General features: G+C 34.6%; 1 protein-coding gene across 2 annotated transcripts in view; it reads right to left on the bottom strand.

The window, feature by feature from the left end:
• Window positions 1-2,354: 2,354 nt before the first annotated feature.
• Window positions 2,355-23,686, bottom strand: part of ERO1A (endoplasmic reticulum oxidoreductase 1 alpha) — a 44,558-nt gene continuing 23,226 nt past the window's right edge. The window contains exons 7-16 of one of the 2 annotated variants that reach the window (XM_067735644.1): window positions 21,167-21,287; window positions 19,121-19,167; window positions 16,651-16,662; window positions 13,389-13,415; window positions 13,173-13,265; window positions 12,070-12,316; window positions 11,496-11,565; window positions 7,177-7,263; window positions 6,960-7,093; window positions 2,355-5,489 (exon numbers count right to left, since the gene is read on the bottom strand). In XM_067735644.1, the coding sequence (XP_067591745.1) occupies window positions 5,429-5,489; window positions 6,960-7,093; window positions 7,177-7,263; window positions 11,496-11,565; window positions 12,070-12,316; window positions 13,173-13,265; window positions 13,389-13,415; window positions 16,651-16,662; window positions 19,121-19,167; window positions 21,167-21,287 (899 nt within the window). In that variant the 3' untranslated portion in view covers window positions 2,355-5,428. The remainder of the gene's footprint in view (window positions 5,490-6,959; window positions 7,094-7,176; window positions 7,264-11,495; window positions 11,566-12,069; window positions 12,317-13,172; window positions 13,266-13,388; window positions 13,416-16,650; window positions 16,663-19,120; window positions 19,168-21,166; window positions 21,288-23,686) is intronic. The other variant, XM_067735651.1, reaches the window with a different exon arrangement.

Below are 23,686 nucleotides of genomic sequence, written 5' to 3'. Positions count from 1 at the left end.
TTTTGGTGTCTGCCCCCATTGCCTAAGATTGGTTCAGTGAGTTGTGTAGGCTTCCTGATGGAAGGGACTAGTGCCTGTGTTCTGGTGGATGAGGCTAGATTTTGTCTTTCTGGTGGGCAGGACCACGTCCAGTGGTGTGGTTTGGGATGTCTGTTGACTTATTATGATTTTAGGCAGCCTCTCTGCTAATGGGTGGGGTTATGTTCCTGTCTTACTAGTTGTTTGGCACATGGTGTCCAGCACTGTAGCTTGGTGGTTGTTGAGTGGAGCTGGGTCTTGGCATTGAGATGGAGATCTCTGGGAGAGCTTTTGCCGTTTGATATTACATGGAGCCGGGAGGTCTCTGGTGGTCCAGTGTTCTGAACTTGGCTCTCCCTCCTCAGAGGCACACGCCTGACACCCGGCCAGAGCACCAAGACCCTGTCAGTCCCAGGAAGAAAAAAGGAAGAAAAAAAGAATGAAAAAAAGGAAAAAAAGAAAAGAAAGCTATTAAAATAAAAAATAAATATTAAAAATACAATAAATTTAAAAGTAGTCAAAAAAGAGGAAAAAAGAAGAGAGAAAGAAAGAAGAGAGCAACCAAACAAAAAAACAATTCCACCAGTGATAACAAGCGCTAAAATGTATACTTAAAAAGAAAAAGGACAGAGAGAACCCTAGGACAAATGGTAAAAGTAAAGCTATACAGACAAAATCACACAAAAAAACATACAGATTCACAACAAGAGAAAAACTAAATATATATATATGTGTGTGTGTGTGTGTGTGTGTGTGTGTGTGTGTGTGTATATATATATATTAAAATAAAGAGCAAGAGAACAACCAAATTAATAAACAAATCTACCAATGATAATAAACTCTAAATACTAAGGTAAACATAAAACCAGAACAAATTAGATGCAGAAAGCAAACCCCAAGACTACAGTTGCTCCCAAAGTCCACTGCCTCAATTTTGGGATGATTCGTTGTCTATTCAGGTATTCCACAGATGCAGGGTACATCAAGTTGATTGTGGAGATTTAATCTGCTGCTCCTGAGGCTGCTGGGAGAGATTTCCCTTTCTCTTCTTTGTTCACAGAGCTCCTGGGGTTCAACCTTGGATTTGGCCCCATCTCTGTGTGTAGGTCGCCTGAGGGCATCCGTTCCCCGCTCAGACAGGACGGGGTTAAAGCAGCTGCTGATTCGGGGGCTCTGGCTCACTCAGGGGGGGAGGGAGGGGTACGGATGCGGGGCGAGCCTGCGGCGGCAGAGGCCGGCGGGACGTTGCCCCAGCCTGAGGCTCGCCGTGTGTTCCCTCGGGGAAATTGTCCCTGGATCCCGGGACCCTGGCAGTGGCGGGCTGCACAGGCTCCCGGGAGGGGAGGTGTGGATAGTGACCTGTGCTTGCACACAGGCTTATTGGTGGCAGCAGCAGCAGCCTTAGTGTCTCATGCCCATGTCTGGGGTCCGTGCTGATAGCTGCAGCTCGCGCCACACCCAGAAACAATGGTCTCTTGCCTCTTCGGCAGCACCAGACTTTTTCCTGGACTCCCTCCCAGCTAGCCGTGGCGCACTAGCCCCTTCAGGCTGTGTTCACACAGCCAACCCCAGTCCTCTCCCTGGGATCTGACCTCCAAAGCCCGAGCCTCAGCTCCCAGCCCCCGCCCGCCCCGGCGGGTGAGCAGACAAGCCTCTCGGGCTGGTGAATGCTGGTCGGCACCGATCCTCTGTGCGGGAATCTCTCCGCTTTGCCCTCCGCACCCCTGTTGCTGTGCTCTCCTCCATGACTCCGAAGTCCCCCCGACCCCGTCTCCACACGCAAGGGGGCTTCCTAGTGTGTGGAAACCTCTCCTCCTTCACAGCTTCCTCTTAGGTGCAGGTCCCGTCCCTATTCTTTTGTCTCTGTTTTTTCTTTTGCCCTACCCAGGTACTTGGGGAGTTTCTTGCCTTTTGGGAGGTCTGAGGTCTTCTGCCAGCATTCGGTAGGTGTTCTGTAGGAGTTGTTCCACGTGTAGATGTATTTCTGATGTATTTGAGGGGAGGAAGGTGATCTCCACATCTCACTCCTCCACCATCTTGAAGGTCTCTCTCCCCCTTAGATTCTTAAACAGGTATAAATTTATCTAGCCCACAATTCTGGGCATCTCTTTGATTATTCAAGAAATTCTTCAGTGATGTTTTCCTCTGAAAGAAGAGTTCTTACCGTTTTTTCCATAATAGGCCCCTTACATAACTTGCCAAAACCACACAAAATTTTGAATACAGTTTGAGAAGTTTTATTGACCCCCCCCTAAAATCCACAGATCCTTGGGCATCTACTGACTCTTACTATAAAGAATATTTGGAGTGAAGATATGACCATTAACATAATGAAGTTGTCACTTTAAAAGCAATTTATTCAACAAACATTTATTAAGCGTTCATATGCCAAAAACTATGCTATGGAGATGCAGAAATGGATAAAGTTCCTTTTCCTGCCCTTAAGGAGCTCACATTCTAGTAAAGGAGACTTTATAAAACAAAAACAATACAGTACAATAAGTGACACAATAGAGGTAGGTTGTAATTACAGTGATGACACAAAAGAGGAAGTTAGATGATCCTCCTTGGATGGAACAAGGGCAGTTTCACAGAGGTGCTGCTTTATGCTGGGCCTGCAAGGATACACAGAAATTTTCCAGGTGGGGAAGGATGGCTAGGGCACTTGATAGAAAGAATAGCAGGTACCAAGGTGTGGAGGCCTATGCTGCATCTGAAGAACTGTGTGTTTTTAGCAGAACATGGGGTCAGGGGAGCAGAAAGACCCATATCAGAGAAGCTTGTACACCAAGGAAAGGGGTTTGGCTTCCTCCTAAAGCCTCATGAAATCTCTGAGGTGTGTTAAGCAGGGAGTAATGTTGTTTGAGTGCTTCTAGAAAGCCCACTTTGGTAGCATTGTGGGACGAAAGGAGAAAGGAAACAGGCTTGGGACAAGGAGAAAGGTTCATATTTAGGGAAGAGCAGTGAAAATGGAAAGACAGTGATATATCAGAAACATGGAGATAAAATCCTTAGAGATTAGACATCGGCTGGACAGGGGAGAAGTGGAGGAGAGAAGTGAGCCTAGAGAATTTAGATGATGATGGTTCTAAAATTAACCAAAGGAAGAAACACAGGCATAAGAGTGGGTTTGGGGGAGAATGACTTTTTAAGACACACACAGGTGTCTATGGGATGACCAATTGAAGATGTGTAGAAGGCAGATGGACTGAGAAGTCTGGGGTAAAGATAAGGATTTAGAGGTCATTTAATGGGAAGGACTCAAGAGTGAGAAGTGGTGGTGGTGAAGAGAGCAGGAATGAAAGCCTGAGGTATAACTTAATAAATGAAAGAGGCACCCAGGAGTGAGTGAAATATAAGGAACCCAGGGGAAAAAAGCTTTTTAAAGGAGGGGCTATCAACAGTGTCTAATGCAGAAGAAAAGGTCAAGTAAGAAATGGCTTATGAACGAAACCATGGATTTAGAATTGGGATTTTAGACTTCAGAGTACAATATTGTTAAGAACTACTGAGCCAAAAGCCAAATTTCATTTAAGGAGCAAGTGGAGGGTGACAAAGTGAAGATAGGAATATTCTTTCAAAAAGATTAGCTGTTTAAGAAAAAAAAAAGGGCAGGGACATAAGATGAGAGTTAGAGAGGTATACAGGTGAAACAACCATTTAAACCGATCTACCATATTTTCAGAGTACTACAAATGTCCTTAGAGTTTTATATTTGGCGCTCACTTCATAGTCCTTTGAGTCTCCAAGAATAATGGCTTAATAGTAGGTTAGTATCTTTCTTCTCCTGCCCTATTCAAATGAGGGGGAAAAGGAAAATAGGACATATATTGTGAAATTTAGTTCTTTGATTATTAATTTAAATATACTGACTACATTTTCATACATTCATTCAACGAATATTTACTGGACACCTACTATGTGTTTGACACTGTACCAGGCCTTACAGACATAGAGAAGAAAAAGTATACAGTAGTATAAAGTGGCATTTCTAAGCCATTATATAAATAAACCCTGCTTTATTAATAATGTTACATCTCAACATGATATACCTGCCAAGACATACAGAGAGGGCCCATGACTTTGAGGTATACAGTTTCTTTTTTCCCTACAATTACCATGTGGTATAAATTCCTAAACCCCTTCATATACTTTTATCACTGAAGGTCTTTTCTTAATGAAAACCACTAAAAATTACAGTTTAGTTTTCATGAGAAAAAAGAAATGAACATCATGTACAAAAACCAAAAATTATATGCCTTATGACTATACAGATCGAGCATTAAAAGGGTAACAAAACTCAAAAAGAATTTTAGATTGGAACTCAAAATGATTCCTGATTCTAAGGCTTATAGTATTATATAGTTCCAGATATTTTTTCCTGAAAAAAATCATTAAAAAATTATTCACACTGAAGTGTTCATGGTTCAAAGGGCACAATGCCTGTAACTGACTTTCAAATGATTGAGGAAAAATAGTATACGTGTGTATGTATACAGAGAGAGCATGACAGATAAAGCAAATATGAACAATTAAGGAATCTGGTAAAAGAGTTCTTTGTACTATCCTGGAAACATTTCTGTAATTTGAAATTATATAAAAATAAAAAGTTTCCCCAAAATTTTATTCAGAATTAGGGAAAGTATTATGAGAATAAATATATAAATCTATTCAACTTTTCACACTGTTTAGAAATCCCCTATGCCTTTGAGTTATCATTGTATCTTTCTACACACCAAAATAAGCCAATCAAAATAGCAATATAATTCTAAAACTGATTTGTTTCATACCAATGTATCGTAGGGTTGCCAGATAAAACACAGGACTCCCAGTTAAATTTGAATTTTAAAGGAGGAATAATTTTTTGGTATAAGTTTGTCCCAAATATTGCATGGAACATACTTGTATTAAAAAACTATTTGTTGTTTATCTGAAATTTAAATTTAACTAGGCATTCTGTATTTTTATTTACTAAATCTGGTCACCCTAAATGTTGAAAAATTTTAGGCTGTTAATAATGGGTCATCAGGGGCCTGCTTAGCATTTTCCTATAAATGCTTGTCACATTGGCCATAGTTTTATTTATATTACATCTTCTTACACAAAATTATTAAAACATCATTTACTTAGGGTTACCATATATGAATTTGATAATCCTGATTTTACTTAATATTAAACTTTAAAAGTTGTACCACATTATCAAAGTTTTACTTTTACTCACAATAATATTATACATAGACTTAACACAATTTTAAAAATTGTTTACTTAAAACAATATAATTCCCTTTTACAAAAGCAGCTTTATATAAAATGTTTGGCTTAAGACTGTCATTGCTATTAATGCCTTTGAACGAAATTCCATTCTTTGGCCTCCGTTGTCCAAAAACAGGCACATTTCAACTTGTTTTCTTTAATGAATATTTTGTAACAAGTTCCTGAAGTTTTCTAATTCTTTCACACTTGTTGAAATTCTGTAACCAAAAAAAATTTCACTTAGAAACTATTTTAGATAATTTTTCTCTATAAGTTATTCACTTTCCATTTTCAGAACACAGAAAAATATTTAAGTAATTTATTTCAGTGAATGTAAAGGTGCATAAACCATTTAATCTATTTTGATGCACTTCAGTTCTTTTTTTCTTAACATCTTTATTGGAGTATAATTGCTTTACAATGGTGTGTTAGTTTCCACTTTATAACAAAGTGAATCAGCTATACATATACATATATGCCCATACCTTCTCCCTCTTGCATCTCCTTCCCATTCTCCCTATCCCACCCCTCTAGGTGGTCACAAAGCACCAAGCTGATCTCCCTGTGCTATGTGGCTGCTTCCCACTAGCTATCTATTTTACATTTGGTGATGCCAAATGTAAAATAGATAGCTTCAGTTCTTAATTTGACATGTCAAAACTAAGATAATATTGCCCAGAAATTAGTTATTTTTAATTATTCATAACTTAGTATTAAAGTTTCAAAATTATAAACTATGTAAGTATTAAAATATTAGGATATTTTAAGAATTCAGAAGTATATTCATATGCTTAGTATTTAAAGTACATAGGTATAAAGTATATAAGCAGTAAAATATGTATTTTAAATATGCATAAGTATATAAACACTTAAACTAATCAATATACCATATTTAGTAAATATACAAAGAATCAAAGCCTTTGGACTATAAAGAGTGAGAACAGTAATTGTGTGATCAAACTGTTTTCACTAACTTTTATAAAAAAGCAAAGTTTGTTACTTTAAGTGTACTTTAGCTCTGTTCTCCACCATGAAAAAAGTTGCAAAGTACTCAAATATAACTGTCAAGCTTCTGTATACTAGAGAATAATTCTGAAGGTCAATTACATCAAACCCAAAATATTAGTCATAATTTTTTTAAGTGAAGTAATGTAGTCCTTAGAAAATGTTATTTTAATAAATTTCTGCATTCCTTAGATATAATAGGCTAGAAGAAATGTATCTATACTTAAATTTTATAAGGTAAGTTCCTTATTTCAAGCTTGTTTTCTAATCATTTTGATGCAAATTATTTTTAAAAGAACTATTAACCATTTTACACAATGGTGAGTTCACATGGAAATTTTATGTGTACACCTATATTACACAACATGATTTTTCCAGGACCTTCAAAAAAACATTTGGGCAGCACAAATACTTTTAAATAACATAGAAAAAATATACAGTTTCAGCAAGATGAATATTGAAGTCCACTCAGTAAATTAATCATGATTATAAAAGTCAACAGATGAAAATAAAGAATATTATTTAATGATTGTGTGTATCTACAAAGTTATTTCATAAGATCGCAGAATTCTGTAGTGAGATAATTTCACTAAAAAGCGTGTTTCTTACCCAGTTTTATCTGAAAGTATACATGTTGCATTAGACTTACTTGGCTAGCAGAAACAATTTTGGTAGAAACTAACCTTCCAAATGCATTAAATAATGATACTATTTCTTGTCTGGTTAGATGGAATTCATAACTGGGCCCACTTTCTGGCATATTTGCAATAAGTTTCTCAGAAAACAAGATCTTCAGAGCAGTGCCCAAACCCTGAGTCTATAATAAAAACAAGAAAAAAAGAAAAATCAGAAAATTCTTTGTGCAAAGGATGAAAATAGGATTGAGCCTGATATGCTTACCTGAAGCTTTCCCCACAGTCGACATTTCAAACAACCAACACAATCCATGATTCTTGAAATATTTCTAAAATGCAGTCGAAAGTCCTCCTAAAAATAATTTAAAATTTTATTAAAATATAGTATATAGTCAAGTACTAAGTATTTCTGAGTGCCTTCTATGTGCCTCACAGTATGCAAGGCACTGGAGGGCACCAAAGTGGGGAACAGAACTGAAGTCAACATCCACGGAGTACCTCCTACACACTGGAATCTTTACATATACAATTTCATCTTCACCACAAATCCAAAAGTAGATATCATTATAGTCTACACCTAATGAATTAAAAAAACAAGGTTCAGAGAGGTTACGTAACTTGCCTAAATTCCCATACCTAGTAAACAGCAAATCTAGACCCCAGCCTGCCTGCCTCCAAAACTAGACTATTTATAAATATACACAAAGGTAACTGAGTTGAGATGTTCTGTTGTATGTGATTATTAACCATATGCCAATATCAGGGGAGGGGGGCGGGGATCGTATGACATCATTTACCAAAAAAAGAAAGAGGAAAAAAACAAAGGAGGACGAAGAACCTAGGGGTAAGACGGGAATAAAGACACAGACCTACTAGAAACTGGACTTGAGGATATGGGGAGGGGGAAGGGTGAGCTGTGACAGGGCGAGAGAGAGGCATGGACATATATACACTACCAAACGTAAGGTAGATAGCTAGTGGGAAGCAGCCGCATGGCACAGGGATATCGGCTCGGTGCTTTGTGACCGCCTGGAGGGGTGGGAGGGAGGGCGACGCAAGAGGGAAGAGATATGGGAACATATGTATATGTATAACTGATTCACTTTGTTATGGAGCGGAAACTAACACGCCATTGTGGGGCAATTATACTCCAATAAAGATGTTTACAAAAAAAAACAAAAAAAACAAAGGAGGGAGGGAGGAATAAAAACCTTTGGTTTCATAATAGTTAAATTAAAACACTTCTCTCTGGTATTAATTAGGTAAATCAACCAGACCTTTGATTATTATTGACATTATTATCACACACAAAAATATATAGAATATAATGAAATCCATGTACCCTCCACCAAGTTTCAGAAAGAAACCATTACAATGAAGCCTCCTATGTATCCCTTCAAAGTCCCATACCCCACCTTCTATAACTATTCTGAATTTGGTGTTTATCATTCCTTTTTTATATTTATACTTTTTATGTATATATATATATATATATCCATGAACACTAGGGTATTATATTGTTTATAAAAGGGCAACATGCATTAAACTCATTCAAAAGTAGTACATGTCTTTAAGGAATAAAGAAGAAAGAAGGGAAGCCAAGAACATATCCTTCTTTTACTACAGTGGAAATTATTAATTAATCCTCCAAGTGACTCCCTCTGTCCTGAGTTTATAGTGGAATCCCAAGCTTACGGTACTTGAAACAGGAAATTTGACATACAGTTCAGATGGAACATTCATTATACCAAATGGCCTATAACTTTGGAAACATATAATGTTTTGTTTGTTTTTCTTATGTGATAAACCACACACTGGACTCAATCAAAAGAGAACAAGACCAAAGATCTAAAAATGGGAATAAATCAGCAAAGATTGGAACCTGCTATTCAAAGCAGACCTCAATTCATACTCTGGGGACAGTCTTTCCCCAGATGGTTCATTCAGCCTGAGACTTTGAAACAGCCATTACATGTATTAATAAAAGATTTACAATAGGATTCCAGATCTTAAATCTTATTGATTTAATACAAAGCCCAAATAATTAATATTAAATGTCACCATATGTTAGCAATGTACCTTTTGGACTGAGTTCAGTAAGAGGTCATTCTAATTTTAAACATACTTAGAAAAAATATTTACCCAGCAATATTTCCCTAAGTAGATTTTTGGTGATTTGACGTTTCCTTTAAACTTGTGTTTCAACCTTGACTTTAAGGAAATTCACACTTTTAACATTAATAACAGAGCACTAAAATTAAAGTAGATGTTCTCATCCAATGAGGGGCTCACCTCTGGAGGATTTAATAGTTGGTATAAGAGTCTACAAAATCCCTGTGTAGACAAGCATTTGTTTATAGACAGAACAAATAGCTCACACGTATGCACTATAAATTTCCAAATGGATATAAATTTTATGATTAATAAAACACAACTTTTACTTTAAAAGTGTTACTAAATGCATAGTGGATTTTTGGCAGTTATATTTTCACAATCAATAGATGCTAAAAACACCACTGTCGTGGGGAGAGGCCTTGAAAGCTCTTGACTTAGACTCGTAAAGGTTGGAAGCCTCTATTCGAAATGATGGTGCTTCCTTTCGTACACATTGTCTAACCTTGGTATTTGAATCTATGTTCACTAATTCAAACACTGGAATATGGCAACTCTTGAGTAAATCCCTATGTGGCATGTACAGAGAATAAACGTGGTTGCTTACAAGAGCCAAAATAACGTCGCAAAATTAAAACCAAGCACAATTGCTTAAATGTACTTAATATGCTAGAACCAAATTAATAAGCTAGAAATTCACTAGATCAGAACAAGGAGAAAATCCTTGTGACTTCCACAAATGACAATCAATGTCCAATAACCTGAGTATATTCTGAAGTTAACCCAGATTAGAAAATGTATGATCCTTAAAATAACCAGAACCTAAATCATTTACAAATTCTCCTTGTTAATTTACACAGTTTTGGAGTCAATACTTAAAATTATAGTCAGTGGGTAGAATAATCAAACATTCTGTGGTTAAACATTGTGATCTATATTCAATGAAACCAACTGACCAAAAAACAATTCTCACCCAATTCTCAGATGTTTTATAAGCCTTCAGGTGAGATCCTATTCTGTTGTGAATTGAACACTAAACAATTCTCTTTCATACAAGTCCTCTCTTTCTAACCATACACTGATAGAGTATAAAGGAGACAAGATGAGATTTTCAAATGAACTTATATGACTGTTCAAATCCATTATATTCACCATAAACTGCTATTTAAAAAAAAAGTAAATATCTGATATCAACAAGTTTCCTTGGTGTTTTACTCCTCTCTTGTAAAAGGACTCAGAAAAATCATGTTAAATTTCACAGGATATGAAAGCTGAGTGTTTCAGAGTTTCGATAAAATGAAAACGATGTGAGAAATATTTCTAATCTGTACAATATAAAATGAGTAAATGCCAAACACTCTCCATAAACCAGCAAGTGTATTAAAAATAAGAAAGATATCGAAAATAGTAGGGAAAAAAGTCTTATTACAGCATCTTCCCCCTCACTTCTAAGTTCCTGGAAACTGTTTGGGAGGTTATATAAGCACTGAGATATATATTTCTAGCAAGAATGCTTTAAGTAGGAGGTAGATGGGAGGTCAAAAATAACTATTATCTAACAGTAAAAAAATGGAGTGCACAAAGTATTTTGTTTGCAAGCTGCAAAAAAATCAGGTTATTTCATTATCGAAAGAAACAAAGAATTAGAAACAAAGGCAGATTGTTTGTTATAAATATTCTGATGAAATCAGATCCAGCCCAGTCCTACTGAGGGCCACCTGCTTTACTTACCTATAGCTTTATAACTGAGAACAGTAATATAATTTTACTTAAGTCCTCAAAAAGACTTAGAAATCCCCTGAGGGTAGAAGCATCTCTCCCTTTTAGTGACAAAAATCATGCTCTACACCCAGTGAGCGTTTAATAAATCTTCCCGGTGAGATTTTTTATTTGTAGTATTTTGAGGCAAATATGCACAAAGATGGTCTTGCCCGGGGTCATACCTCTACTAAGAGGTAAGGCAAAGACCAGAGCCCATTTTGTGTGATCTCAGGTCTTCTGTTCTTCCCAGAACTGCATCCTGGTGTAACTAAATTTCTTTAATTCCCAGTGAATGAGATGAATTGACAAAACAATACTGTAACCTCTCCTCCTAAAGAGCATCCTGTAATTTAGCCAAAACTATTTTCAGAATTCTCTCCAGCGAAAGACTAATTCTGCCCCTTGTGCTCTAGATCCCTTTCCTTTCATTCATAAGTTCTATTTACTACATGAGAGCATCAATGTGAAATGAAAGCCTTCTGTAAAGAGTACACATTTCTGTTGTTATTTTGAAAACAACACAAACTAGATCTTAAGTTGGACCTGCTTTTGGACATCTTTTTTCTTGAGGAAAAGAAAGATTATGACTCTGACTTTTCTTCTAATTTCAGGATGTATATCAAGATTTATTGTTAAGAATAAAAACACGGCCTTTATTCATACCTGCATGAGTTTGTATTTAAAAATTAAGTTAGAGTATAAAATTATTACCTTTAGTTTGTTTGCTTCTTTTTTGTCCCCAGCAAAAAATGAATTCTCATCAAAATGCAAAGGAAATGACCTACATTAAAAAAAAAAAACATAAATAACATATATTCTCTGCATAGAACAGAAAATATTTTCATGTATTATAAAACATTAAAAGTCCTGCTGATACCACATTTTGCTGGTCAGTGATGAATAATATAAGTAAAATAGAGTAGAATAGATAGTAAAATCAAAAATTCTATGCCCCCAAACAAATTCTTATCCTCAAATATAAACGCTAACTGTATAATATAGTAGAAGTTATGCCCCAAACCCAACCTGTTCAACTAAATATGAAAATAATGCAAGTATCAAATACCAAAAGAATAGCTCTTAAAACTAAAACTATGTGCCTTTTAGTACATAAGTCAAAATGAAAACAAAACCAAAACTCAATTCTAAAAGACCTATGAGCAGAATTAGCTTTTAATTATCTTTTAGATACTTTTCCTTTCTCTAAGTTGAATATTTAAGAATTTAATTTTGGATACCACTTGTCACTCTTCTATTAATGTATAAGTTGTAATACACAATTTACTTGATTTCATGAAGTATTTCCAGAAGTAACATTTTGTTTTCTGCATCTTGAACTTTATTTCCAGTGAAGAGTTGAAAATCCTGGCGCTCAAAGAATGGTACCACTTTAGATAAAGCCCTTAATTCTATTAAGTAGAGAAAGTACAAGTTCTTAAGCCTTCGTGGACCTTCTCCTTCAGTTAAAATTCCATCAAATCGCTGCTGAAATTCTGTAATGTTATGTCCCCATATTTTTTCCAACCAGGTATCTGAGAAGAAAGAAGAATTAAATATTAAAAAAATTGCATTTTAAAATTAAGTAAGTTTCATTTTACTTATATTAGGTTATTGATGCCTGCAGAAGCTAATTTGATTTTATATTTTAAAATATATAATCAATACAACCATGAAAACTGTTTTACATAATTTAGCCTTGAATAGTTCCAGATTAATATTTTATCTTCTAGAAGCCATCCTTAAAAGGAAAATAAACTCAATATTTTACTGAGAAACCAGGACTAATAAAATCAAATTTCTGAATATAAACATATCCATAAAACCAAGATACAGAAGTCAAAAATGACTATCTGACATTACTAATGAGTTTGAAGCCCTAATTAAAGTTACTATGATTTTGTTTCTAAGAAGTAAAAGATACCGTAATTCTAGAAGAAATATGTTATTGATGAAACTCCAACATGGTCTAATTTTTCAACAGCCTTCGTAAAGCATGAAGAGCAGCAGAAAAAATGCTCTTACCTGTTAAACTCCAGGCCTGAAGCTGGCACACAAATATAGGGATTCTGATACAGTAATATCTAATGAAAAACAAACTATGCTCTTGAGAGCTTTTTTAATTCCCACAACAAAAGAACATTTCCAAAGTGACATGTATGATTTTGAGCAGCTTCTTAAAAGAAGGTGAAGAGCGCTAAGAACAGGCTGAACTTTTCCTTATAAGGTCCATGGTTCCCACATTCCTGATTACTACCATTTAAGAATAAATCTTTTACTGCCTAATATTCAATAGGGTCAATCCTTTCTCATCCAGGTAAATACCAAGAAAATTTTAAGAATACCTGAAAATAAGTGTGGTAAAGTGAATAAAACTAAAATGTCACATACCTTGTAGAAGATACCGTGCACTCAAATGCACATTAATGCTTGCATGGAGACCAGAAATAAGTCTGTAGAATGCTCTTTTTTCTACACAGAGGCCTACAAAAAGTAATTTGGAAATATAAATTTCATATGTGAAATCTGTAAGGCAGAAAATTAATTTTATGTGCATTTAAAAATGAAAAAAATGTTATTTAAATTTGCTTAAAAATGCTCAATTACCTTCTAGCCAACTGTAAAAAGTGTTCTCTGAAATAAAAAGAAAAATAAGTCACGAGATTGTAAAAAATGCCAAAACGTAAGTTTTAAAATACTATAGCAAATTTTTGACAAACAGTGATTCAAAGGTCCAAATTCTGTTTGTAAAGGAAAGAGAGGTTCTTGGTATGGATTCACTTTAAGTTCTACTTGGCTGCTCGGTCTTTAGAAGGCTTTAGCATTACCTTAGGTGGCCCCAGCCTCATAACTTTCTGGATAAAATGTTTTATATGAGGTCAAAACACAGAATTTAAATAGTAAATCAATACATGGAAAAATACTTAGCCTTAGTAACAATTCATGCTATAAAAATTAAGAACTCATTACACACTTTTTAAAATGAGAAAAGTTAAATAAAAATTATAAAATAGTATTGGAGGTATATTATTATAGCTGGTAGTATTATATGCTATTCAATATTTCAAAAGAGCAATTCAAGGAGATGTTACAAAAACCAAACATTGTTTATATTTTATGACCTAATAGGATCACTGTTCATATACTTAGACTTGACAATTCTGCTTTTAGAATTATGGTCTTAAGAAATAACTCAAAATGGAGGTGGGGGGGGTGGATAATCTGCAGAAAGATGATTATGTTATATATAATTTTTAAAACCTGAAATAATCAAAATATACAAGGCCTAAGCTGACATGATAGAATACTATATACTAGTTAGCATGGTTGAATAATATAAAACTATTGAAATGAGAAGAACGTGGAACACGACAATGCATGAAAATGTTTATTTGAAATAATATATAAAAAGGCATAAGAAATAATTATTATAATTATGTGAACATTCTATGTATACATTTACTAGCAATGACAAACATTGTACTATATAGTTCTTTTTACAAAGTTTTTTATAGTAATATTAATAATGAACCAAACAAGCATAAAAGTAATGGAAGAAATGACAAAGGAAATAAACAATAAATTTATATATTTATAGACTACATAAAAACATAAAACATCTGTGTGTCAGAAAACTTTATAAACAAATGCAAACAACAAACCGGGTAAAATGCAAATACAACAAAGGATAATATCCTAAGTATATAAAGAGCTCACAAACTGAATAAAAATGCCAAAGTGCCCATTAAAAATGGGCAAAAAATATTAATAGAGAATTCATAAAGGGAAAATATAAATGGTAGTAACAGATAAAAACTGTTTAGCCTCACTAACAATAAAATGCAAATTAAGCATATATTGTACAACACAGGGAATGTAGCCAATATTTTAAAATAACTATAAATGGAATATAACCTTTAAAAATTGTGAATCACTATGTTGCACACCTGAAACTTATATAATATTGTACATCAACTATACCTCAATAAAAAAATAAATAAAAATTCAAATTAAAACTAAAAAGATACAACTTTAAAGAGTAAAGGTAAAAATATAATACTTAATGCAGACGAGGGTCAGGTAAAACTAGCAGGCACAATGACTGGAAGGGATGTAAATTAGCACACCCTTCCAATGACAAAAAGCAATCTGGTCATATGTATCAAGAGCTTAAAACGTCCTTATCCTTTGATCCAGTAGATCCATTTCTAGGAATCTAGGTTATTATGGGTGAATGTTTGTGTCCCCCCTAAAATTCATATGTTGAAGCCCTAAACCCTCCCCCTAACCCCCACTGCTCCCCATGTGATGGTATTTGGAGGTGGAGTCTTTGGGAGGTAATTAGTGTTTGGGAGGTAATCAAAGTAAGGTCATGAGGGTGGGGTCACCATGATGGAATTAGTGTCTTTATAAGTAGAAGAAGAGACCAGAGCTCTTTCTCTCTCTATCATGTGAGGATACAGTAAGAAGGCCAGCTGTCTGTACGCCAGGAAGAGGGCCCTCACCATGAACCAGATCTGCTGGCACCTTGATCATGGACTTCCCAGCCTCCAGAACTATGAGAAAATAAATGTCTTTTGTTTTAGCTACCTAGTCTATGGTATTTTGTTAGAGCACCCTGAGCTGATGAGGATATAGGCTAAGGAAGCAAGTAGACATGGTAATGATAATATATAAAACTATAGATATATCTATTATAAAAATATAAACATGTAAATAATAATAATTATCAAAATGTTAGCAGAGAAGCAGTATGAGATAGTAACTAAAGCACAGACGCTGGAGCCAAACTGCCTGATTTGAATCCTGACTCTGCTACTTACAAATCATAAGATTTTAGCTGAGTTGCTAAACCTTTCTGGGACTCATTTTCCGCCTCTATAAAATGGAGATAAAAATAATACCTCCTAGGATTGTTGGAAGGATTAAATAAACTCATATTTGTAAATTGCTTTGAAAAGTACTAGCATGTCTTCTTAGCCATTATCACTATCAATTATTTTGGGGTTGTGGGATTACAAGTGATTTGTTTCCTTACTGGGAACCTCTAGGTTTTGAGGGTTTGTTTTTTCAAGTTTTGGACCATGAATTGGGGGGAGTAGGAGTGTGACATTGCTTGGGACCTAGCCTTCTAAAGAAATTTTCAGTTCAGTTTTATAATCCTGAAGTAGATATTCTCTGAATGTGATCCAGTTAGATAATCACCTAATATATCAGCTTTCATATTTGACTAAAATGAATACTTATAAATATACTCATAAATAAGATATTTTCTCTAAGAACAGCCTCTACAGGTTAACAATCTTTTCTCTGATAATGAGAGATAGGTTGAGATCTTCAAATAGTAACAAAACTCATTTCAATCTCACTCATAAAGCAAAAACGTTCTCAAAAAGACAGAGTAAACCTAAAATATGTTAAAACTTTTAGCTTTACAATTAACTTAAAGAGCTGGCAATGATACCTACACCCAAGAGTCACCACAAGCTTGGAAGACGGTAGCTCAACACTCTGATCATGTCTAGAACCTTCCTATATGAGACCTAGTAGATACCAGAGTTCAACCAGTAAAGGAGATGTTTTCCCTGACAGAGGCTGGGGAAATGTCTAGCTTTCACATGCAATAGGTAAAATGTACCAGTGAATTTATCAGAGGCTGAGGCAGGCTGTCTCTACTGCCTGATCCCAGGCACAAAGAGTCACATTTCCCTTAACCTATGCTGTCACCCCTAGAATTTCAGGTAAAGAAATAAAAATTAACTTTTTCTTCATCTCACATGCGGGTAGAACAAAACAAGTTTGCCCAACAAACATCTGAATGTATAAGCAAATTCATATACGTGATGTATGATAAAGACATTATACTTACCTTCACTTTTCCCTGAAAAAAGAAAACAAAATGCTTATTATTAAAAACTCCTTCCAGATGCTCCTTTTAAACTGCTACACTTCCACAAAAATAAGACTTAGTAGAGGTTACCTTTAGTTCATCAGTTTACCCACATAAATAAAATCTTAGAGTGAGATGTGCCTGTGACTGCAACTCTTTCTGGTGATGAAAGGAATTATGCCTGATTTGACTAAACAGTTTCATCTCCAAGAGCCTGGATAAAGAGTATTTTCAGCTTGTCCAAGATTTAAAATGGGCTGACAGGAAAGAAAAATCTAATCTATCATCTGAGAGTACTCTTAAATATCTTAAGGACTCACAGTTATTTGGCTGTCAGAGTCTGTTCACTTATTTATTTGTTCTATAGCTATAACACAGTTTCTGCTAAAGATGTGTGTTATTGCTTCCAAACTCCCGGGACTGACATTATAAAATTTTACCTTATTCAGGAATATTTTTAAAGACTATTTGTAAGATTCAAATTATGCACAGTTCAGCAGTTTGTATGCAGCTGCTCATTAACTACTGAAAAACTGTCTCCATTTTGCCACTTTTATTTAATGCCATTGTTTATTAAAGTACCATATGCTCATTGCAAATATATGTTAAAAAAAAGAAGACAAAGATAAAATAAAAAATATCATCCATAACTCCCTCTGCCCAAAGATAAATACCGTTTACATTTTGGTAAATGTCTTTTTTCTTTGTGTACAGGATATTTAGATATTATATCAATTATGTTTTTATAAAAAATATATTATAGGGCTTCCCTGGTGGCACAGTGGTTGAGAGTCCGCCTGTCGATGCGGGGGACACGGGTTCGTGCCCTGGTCCAGGAAGATCTCACATGCCGCGGAGCGGCTGGGCCCGTGAGCCGTGGCTGCTGAGCCTGTGCGTCCGGAGCCTGTGCTTCACAATGGGAGAGGCCACAGCAGTGAGAGGCCCGCGTACCGCAAAATATATATATATATATATATATATATATTATACATACTGTTTGGTACCTGCTTCTTCTCCTAAATGTGCTATTGATCACCACTGATATAAATGAATATAAATTTTCAGCAACATTTAGAATGGTTATATTCTACTATATGAATATACCATAATTCATTTAACTAGTTCCCTAATGATAAACATTGAAATTGTTCCCATTTATCTTTAAAATAAGTGAGGGTGGTTAATTAACTTATCAGATCATAATGTGAGTTCATAGTGAAGATCATCTCTTGCCTGGGAATTTGCATTTCATCTGATAGTAAATCAATAGTTTCCACTGAGTACCATATGTGACTCTATATAAATCCAAAAGCCTTGTTTAAAGATGCTCTTTCATTTCTAAGAATGACGAGTCTGCCAACATTTAGGGAACGTTGCAATCTCACTGCCTTGCAGGAGGAAATTCATGTTTATTGACTCTATGAGATCAGCAGCTTTTCAAATAAATTTAAAAAATGAAAACCCTTCCACATTTGCTAAAAGTACATCAAAGATTTCATCAGTAAGCGCATATTCAGAGAACAGGGATATATTTCCTAAGGGAAAAGCCTGAAATCATACACTTGAAATGGTTTATTCAACAAACTGTTCTGTCTATTATAGACTGGGCAGGGTTTGTGAGCTTCAATTTTACATCCCCTCTGCACTTATACAGTGCCTAGCACATAGTAAATGGTGGATAATCATTTGTTGGAAGAACAAGTGATTTTCACTACTGTAGACAAGACCGTTAAGTGAGGAGGGTGAATTTCATTGATCATTTATCTAACAAACTATTCCATCTGTTATGTTCCAGACTCTGTATTAAGGGACGAAATCAATAAATGCTGCCCATATGTCCAAAGTACCAGGGTAGATCAATAGATATATAAATAATAGTAAAATAATGCTAGCAAGTGGAAAGAGCTGTTAAGAGGAACAAAACAATACATAAGATCACTTTATGAGGAGAGAGAGATTGCTTCCAGTTAAGAGGATCAAGGAAATTTGGGCGGGGAAGGCAGCATTTAAGCCAAACCCTGAGTGTAAGTAGAAAATGAAAACTGTTAATGAGATATAAAGTCATGTGAATTTGAAATCAGACTCCCAATATATATAACAATTTCAAGTTTTAGGAAAGATGTGAGGCAGAAGTTTTTTGGATATTCATTCAACTAAAAGATGAGTACAAAGCCTGAACACACACATTCTGCAAAAATGCATAAAAGAATAAATGTATAATTTAAACTTAATCCTATGATAGTCTAACACAATGAACTTCATTAAAAAAATACTCCTTACTGAAGTGTAAGTATTTTCAACACCAATTTCTCTGCAAGAATGAGACATAACTTCGGTGAAAACAAGAATATATGATCTCAACTGCTCTTGCCAACCCTTATCTTGCCTTCTCCTTCCTTCTAACCAAAGTTCACTGGCTGAAAAATAACAGTGCAAATAAATAACTCACCGTGACCAGAAGCCAAAGGATTTAAAGGTCTTTTAATCGTCTGTGGCCTACAAACAAAAGAATTAAAGTATAAAATATAAATTTGTTACCCATCATGTTATAATTATTTAAGTAAAAGTGAATTTATCTCAGAAAGTTTTTTAATGACTATATCCAAAATAAAATTGTTTTACTGATCTTATAAAATATTTATTTTCTCTAACTGCTTTAAGGGAGGGTGGTTATTTGTTTTAGTGATAATAGTTTCTGATCTTTTCCCATTGTAGCAGCCAGAAAGTCATTTCCTAATCACCTCTTCAAACAAAGGAAGAAAAAAATACCAGTCAAGCTCTTCTCCTAGAGTTACTAATATGTTTTTATATATATCATATATGTGTGTGTGTGTCACAAAGTACACTGCTACTTGAAAGACAAACAAGCAAAAAATGTAAATATCCAACACAAGCACTAAAATAAAAAAGGGAAAAAACAGTGTGGGTAGATTATTTTCCACTTTGGTAATTTTAAGTACATCAGTTTGCCCTGAGGCCATCAAGTTTGTTATGATTTCAATAATAGGTAGTTTTTAACAAGAAAAAAAAAGAGAGAGTTAGTATGTCACTAAAGTGTTTTTAAATCTCAAAATAAATATTCATTAGTATCTTTAGTAGAGTGTAGGGATTGTTTTAATGTCCTTTTATCTATTTCACAAATTTGCCCAGCTTGAGACATTTTGAGAACAGAACATGTAAGTTGTATTTTAACATCCTCAATTTAGTGCCTCATACGTTGTTTATATTTTAGAAATATTATGGGGACCATGATATAAACTAGTTAGGAAATAACTACAAAACTTATACAAAATCTAACAAATGCTTTAGTTGGACTTTATTTTAGTTCACATCAAAAAAAATTAAGGAAAAAAACCTTTAACGTAAGTCAATAAACTCAGTAAACCAAACATTCCTAATAATAGTCAAGAGAATTTAAATGATACACGTGGCAGAAATGAGTAAATAATGAAAACTCTCCACTTCCCAAACTGTAGAAATTCTGCAAGTCAAAAAAAGAAATTGCTGATCTCTTATGCGTATATTTGACATAAAAAGTGAAATGTATTTTTGCCACATTTGGGAACTCCGGAAATCTTCCCAGAACTATCCCCATCTCTGAGATAGCGTAACGCTTGTGTGCACACAGGCACACACAAACACACGCATCCCTTCCAAAAACCAATACATACATTGTTTACAACCTAGAGGCTTGCAAGTGAACAAACTTGAAGCATGTCTCAGTCTCTCAGTGATCAGACTGACAGCTTCCACTGTAGTGGGTAACAGTACAAAGGGGGTTCTTCCACTTACTAGATCTTTGACACTAGACAAATCACTTAACCTTTCCAACTCTCAGTTTCTCCATCTATAAACAGTGATGACTATAACACAGGGTTATTACAAGGACTAAAGGAGAAAATGTATGTAACATGCTTAGCACAATACCTGGCACACCGTAAGTGCTCAAATGTTACTAATTATAGTTATTCTCTGAAAAGAATTTAACTTTAAAGCCGGTAAAATAACTATAGCCACAAAAAGAGGAGTATAGAGCACCAAAAAGAGAATTAGGAATTATACATCCTAATCTATTCCCTGCCACTAACTATATGATCTCTCTGGCTCTAGGTTACTTCATCTATAAAATGAGATTCTAGTACAGCAGAAACTCACAAAACATTGTAAAGCAACTATACTCCAATAAAAATTAATTTAAAAAATTAGATTCTATAATTCACTTAAGGAACATTTGTGAAATGCCTACCATATTCCCATAAAAGTCTAAGACTGTTCTAAGTCTCTTAAAGAACAAAGAATTATTTGTTGAAACGCATGTCCTCATGTTTCCCCAGAGGGGAACGGGATTAATGAACAAGTACATTTCCATGTCCAAATACATCCTTTAATAAGGTGAATTTGATTTGTTCTTTTAAATCATTGTGATTCTGTTTATTTGTTTATAAAAAGAAATGAACACATCTTTCAGGCATTTCGAAATGAAAATGACACATACTTAAAACAGTTTTCTTCATAGATGACATTCCATATCCTCCAAGCATCTGGTCCCTTGTAACCCGTGTAGCGCTCAGGATTCAGGAGCAAATCGACATATTCAGCATCAGGAGACTGTATGTCTGTAAAATAAAATGTTTTAATAATCTTCCTTCTTTTCAGTAACCTTAAAAAGCTAATATGACCAGACTGTATTCCATCGATTCTAAGGCACCACAAATGTAACAATGCGTCTAGGATTTAAAAACACCTTTTTAGGAGAAATCCTAAAAAGAAGGGAAAAGAAGGAACAAACACAGCCACATTAAATTACACACTGTTTACAAAAGCCTCTTGGTTTTAGAAATGGTAAAAAAAAAAATAGGAATATGTGAATTTTAGAATTGAAGGAACATAGTAATTCAATTCTTACAAGCTGTCCAGGCAAAGAATATACCATACATTTCTCATCACATTAACCACAATGTGATGAGTTCATCAGTAACTAAGGTAAATGAAGACATGTTAGTACCATACAGTTTGTTACCAAATACTTCCTTCTTACATGACCACCATCAGGATCCACTACAAAGCTGCCCCAAAGGTATAATCCTAAATATTCAAAAAGTTATAAGCAGGATGATATTTGTATCAGCATTATTTATAAAAGGGAAAATCAGAAGCAACCTAAGTGTCCAACAGAGCAGAGCACGGTCCCTGGAGCGGTCCCTGCCTGGGTTAGAAATCCAGGACCCACTACTTATTCACTTCGGTACCCTGGTCAAGTTATATAAATTCTCTATGCCTTGGTGCCCTCATTTGTAAAATGGAGATAATACTCATAGCATTACTGTGAGACATAAAGAAGTTTATATGTGCAGAGTGCTTAGCACAACAGTAAGAGTATAATAAATATTAACTATGGCATTGGTATTATGATATAACTTAATAGACCATTTTACAGTCAACAGAACTGTTAAGTACAAAGGCTGTCTAATAAAATGAAAAGATAAGGCATTATAGAAAAGTTAATTACAGAGATATATGGAAAACATACCAAAATTGGTGGGATATTGGTTTCTCATATGTTCTATAAATTTGTATAATGTGTTATAACTTTAAAATAAAACCAAAAAATTATGGCCCCTGGTCCTCAGTGGCTTTGGGGAATTAGTTAATAACACAGTAATACCGGACTCATCGATAAAGCTTAACAGTATGAACCAACAAAGAATGAGGAAGTGAGTGAAAATGGCCCCAAAGCAACCAAAGTAGATGACAAAACTCTGAGCAGAAAGATGCTTACACAAGACTCCATCAAGCTCTCTAGAGTACCTACTTCTCATTTAAAAAACAAAGATAAAACTATGCTTGGTTATTTTTATCCCAATTCACAGTTCATTAGAGTCATAAATTAGGGGAAAATTTGCTTCTATAAACAGCCCAGTGACAGCACCTAGAAATAACTGAGAGTCCAAGGCAGAAGTAGCAATTAAAATAACTAGAAGTAAAAATAAAAATTTAAAAAACAATCTGCATGGAATCACATAGTTCAGGAACAGATATCTCTGTTCATCTCAATTAATACTATAGGTATTACCTCAGTATAGCAAACTATAATAAATTCATAAAAAATAACTCTGACTCTTAAAATATATATATAAATAACACTCAGCATCAAGTACTTTAAGACAGAAAACTAATCACCAAGGAATGATTAAATTTTTAATATCTTGCCTCATTAGAGATAAACATTAGTTGACATAATTTTACTTACAACAAATACTTCCTCTCTCCCAACTTTACTAAAAAAAGGTTACTATAACCTTATTTTGCCAGATAACAAAAGCTCAAATTTCTAATTAGGATTTACAAAATACCTTCTATCCTCTACCTACATTTACATACATTATTTATTCCTTACAAAGCTGTCCATTTTTTTTTAATATTTACCCTCCTTTAACAGAAGAAACAAATATAAATGGACAAGTTATTCACCCAAGATAACAGAACTCCACCATATAAGGAGTGACTTATTGATTTGTGACACAAATGTAAGCATGTAGTCTTAAAAGGATACTTTGGTTAAAGTAGTACCATTCTTTCTCTAACACTGCAGGCCTAAAAAAATTATGCTGCATGTTATAAGTTGAATTTTATCTCACATAGCAATGTTTAAGCCAAAGAATCCTTGCAGAAAAGATGGCAAAGTTAGGGTTGGGAGAGCATTTTATCCCCCTTTCTTTACTGGCCTAAAGCTAGATATAAGTCTACAGTTCTTTACCCAACACCCTTGGGACCAAATGTATTTTGGAAATCAGAACTTTTCAGATTTTAGAAAGGTAATACAGTACATGCAACATATGTTCAATATTATTCTAGCAGGGACTGGGACAGCAACCTTTAATCAAACACATAAAAACATGAATATAAACATGCAGTAAAAACATGAATATTCACACTGAATGAAACTGTACTAAATTTAAGGAGAAAAATGTTCATTTTTCAAAGTTTTCAGATTTGAGAATTAGGAATAAAGGAT

This window comes from Pseudorca crassidens, chromosome 1, assembly GCF_039906515.1.
Source record: "Pseudorca crassidens isolate mPseCra1 chromosome 1, mPseCra1.hap1, whole genome shotgun sequence".
NCBI classification, from domain to species: domain Eukaryota; kingdom Metazoa; phylum Chordata; class Mammalia; order Artiodactyla; family Delphinidae; genus Pseudorca; species Pseudorca crassidens.
This window is presented reverse-complemented; position numbering and strand designations above follow the sequence as displayed.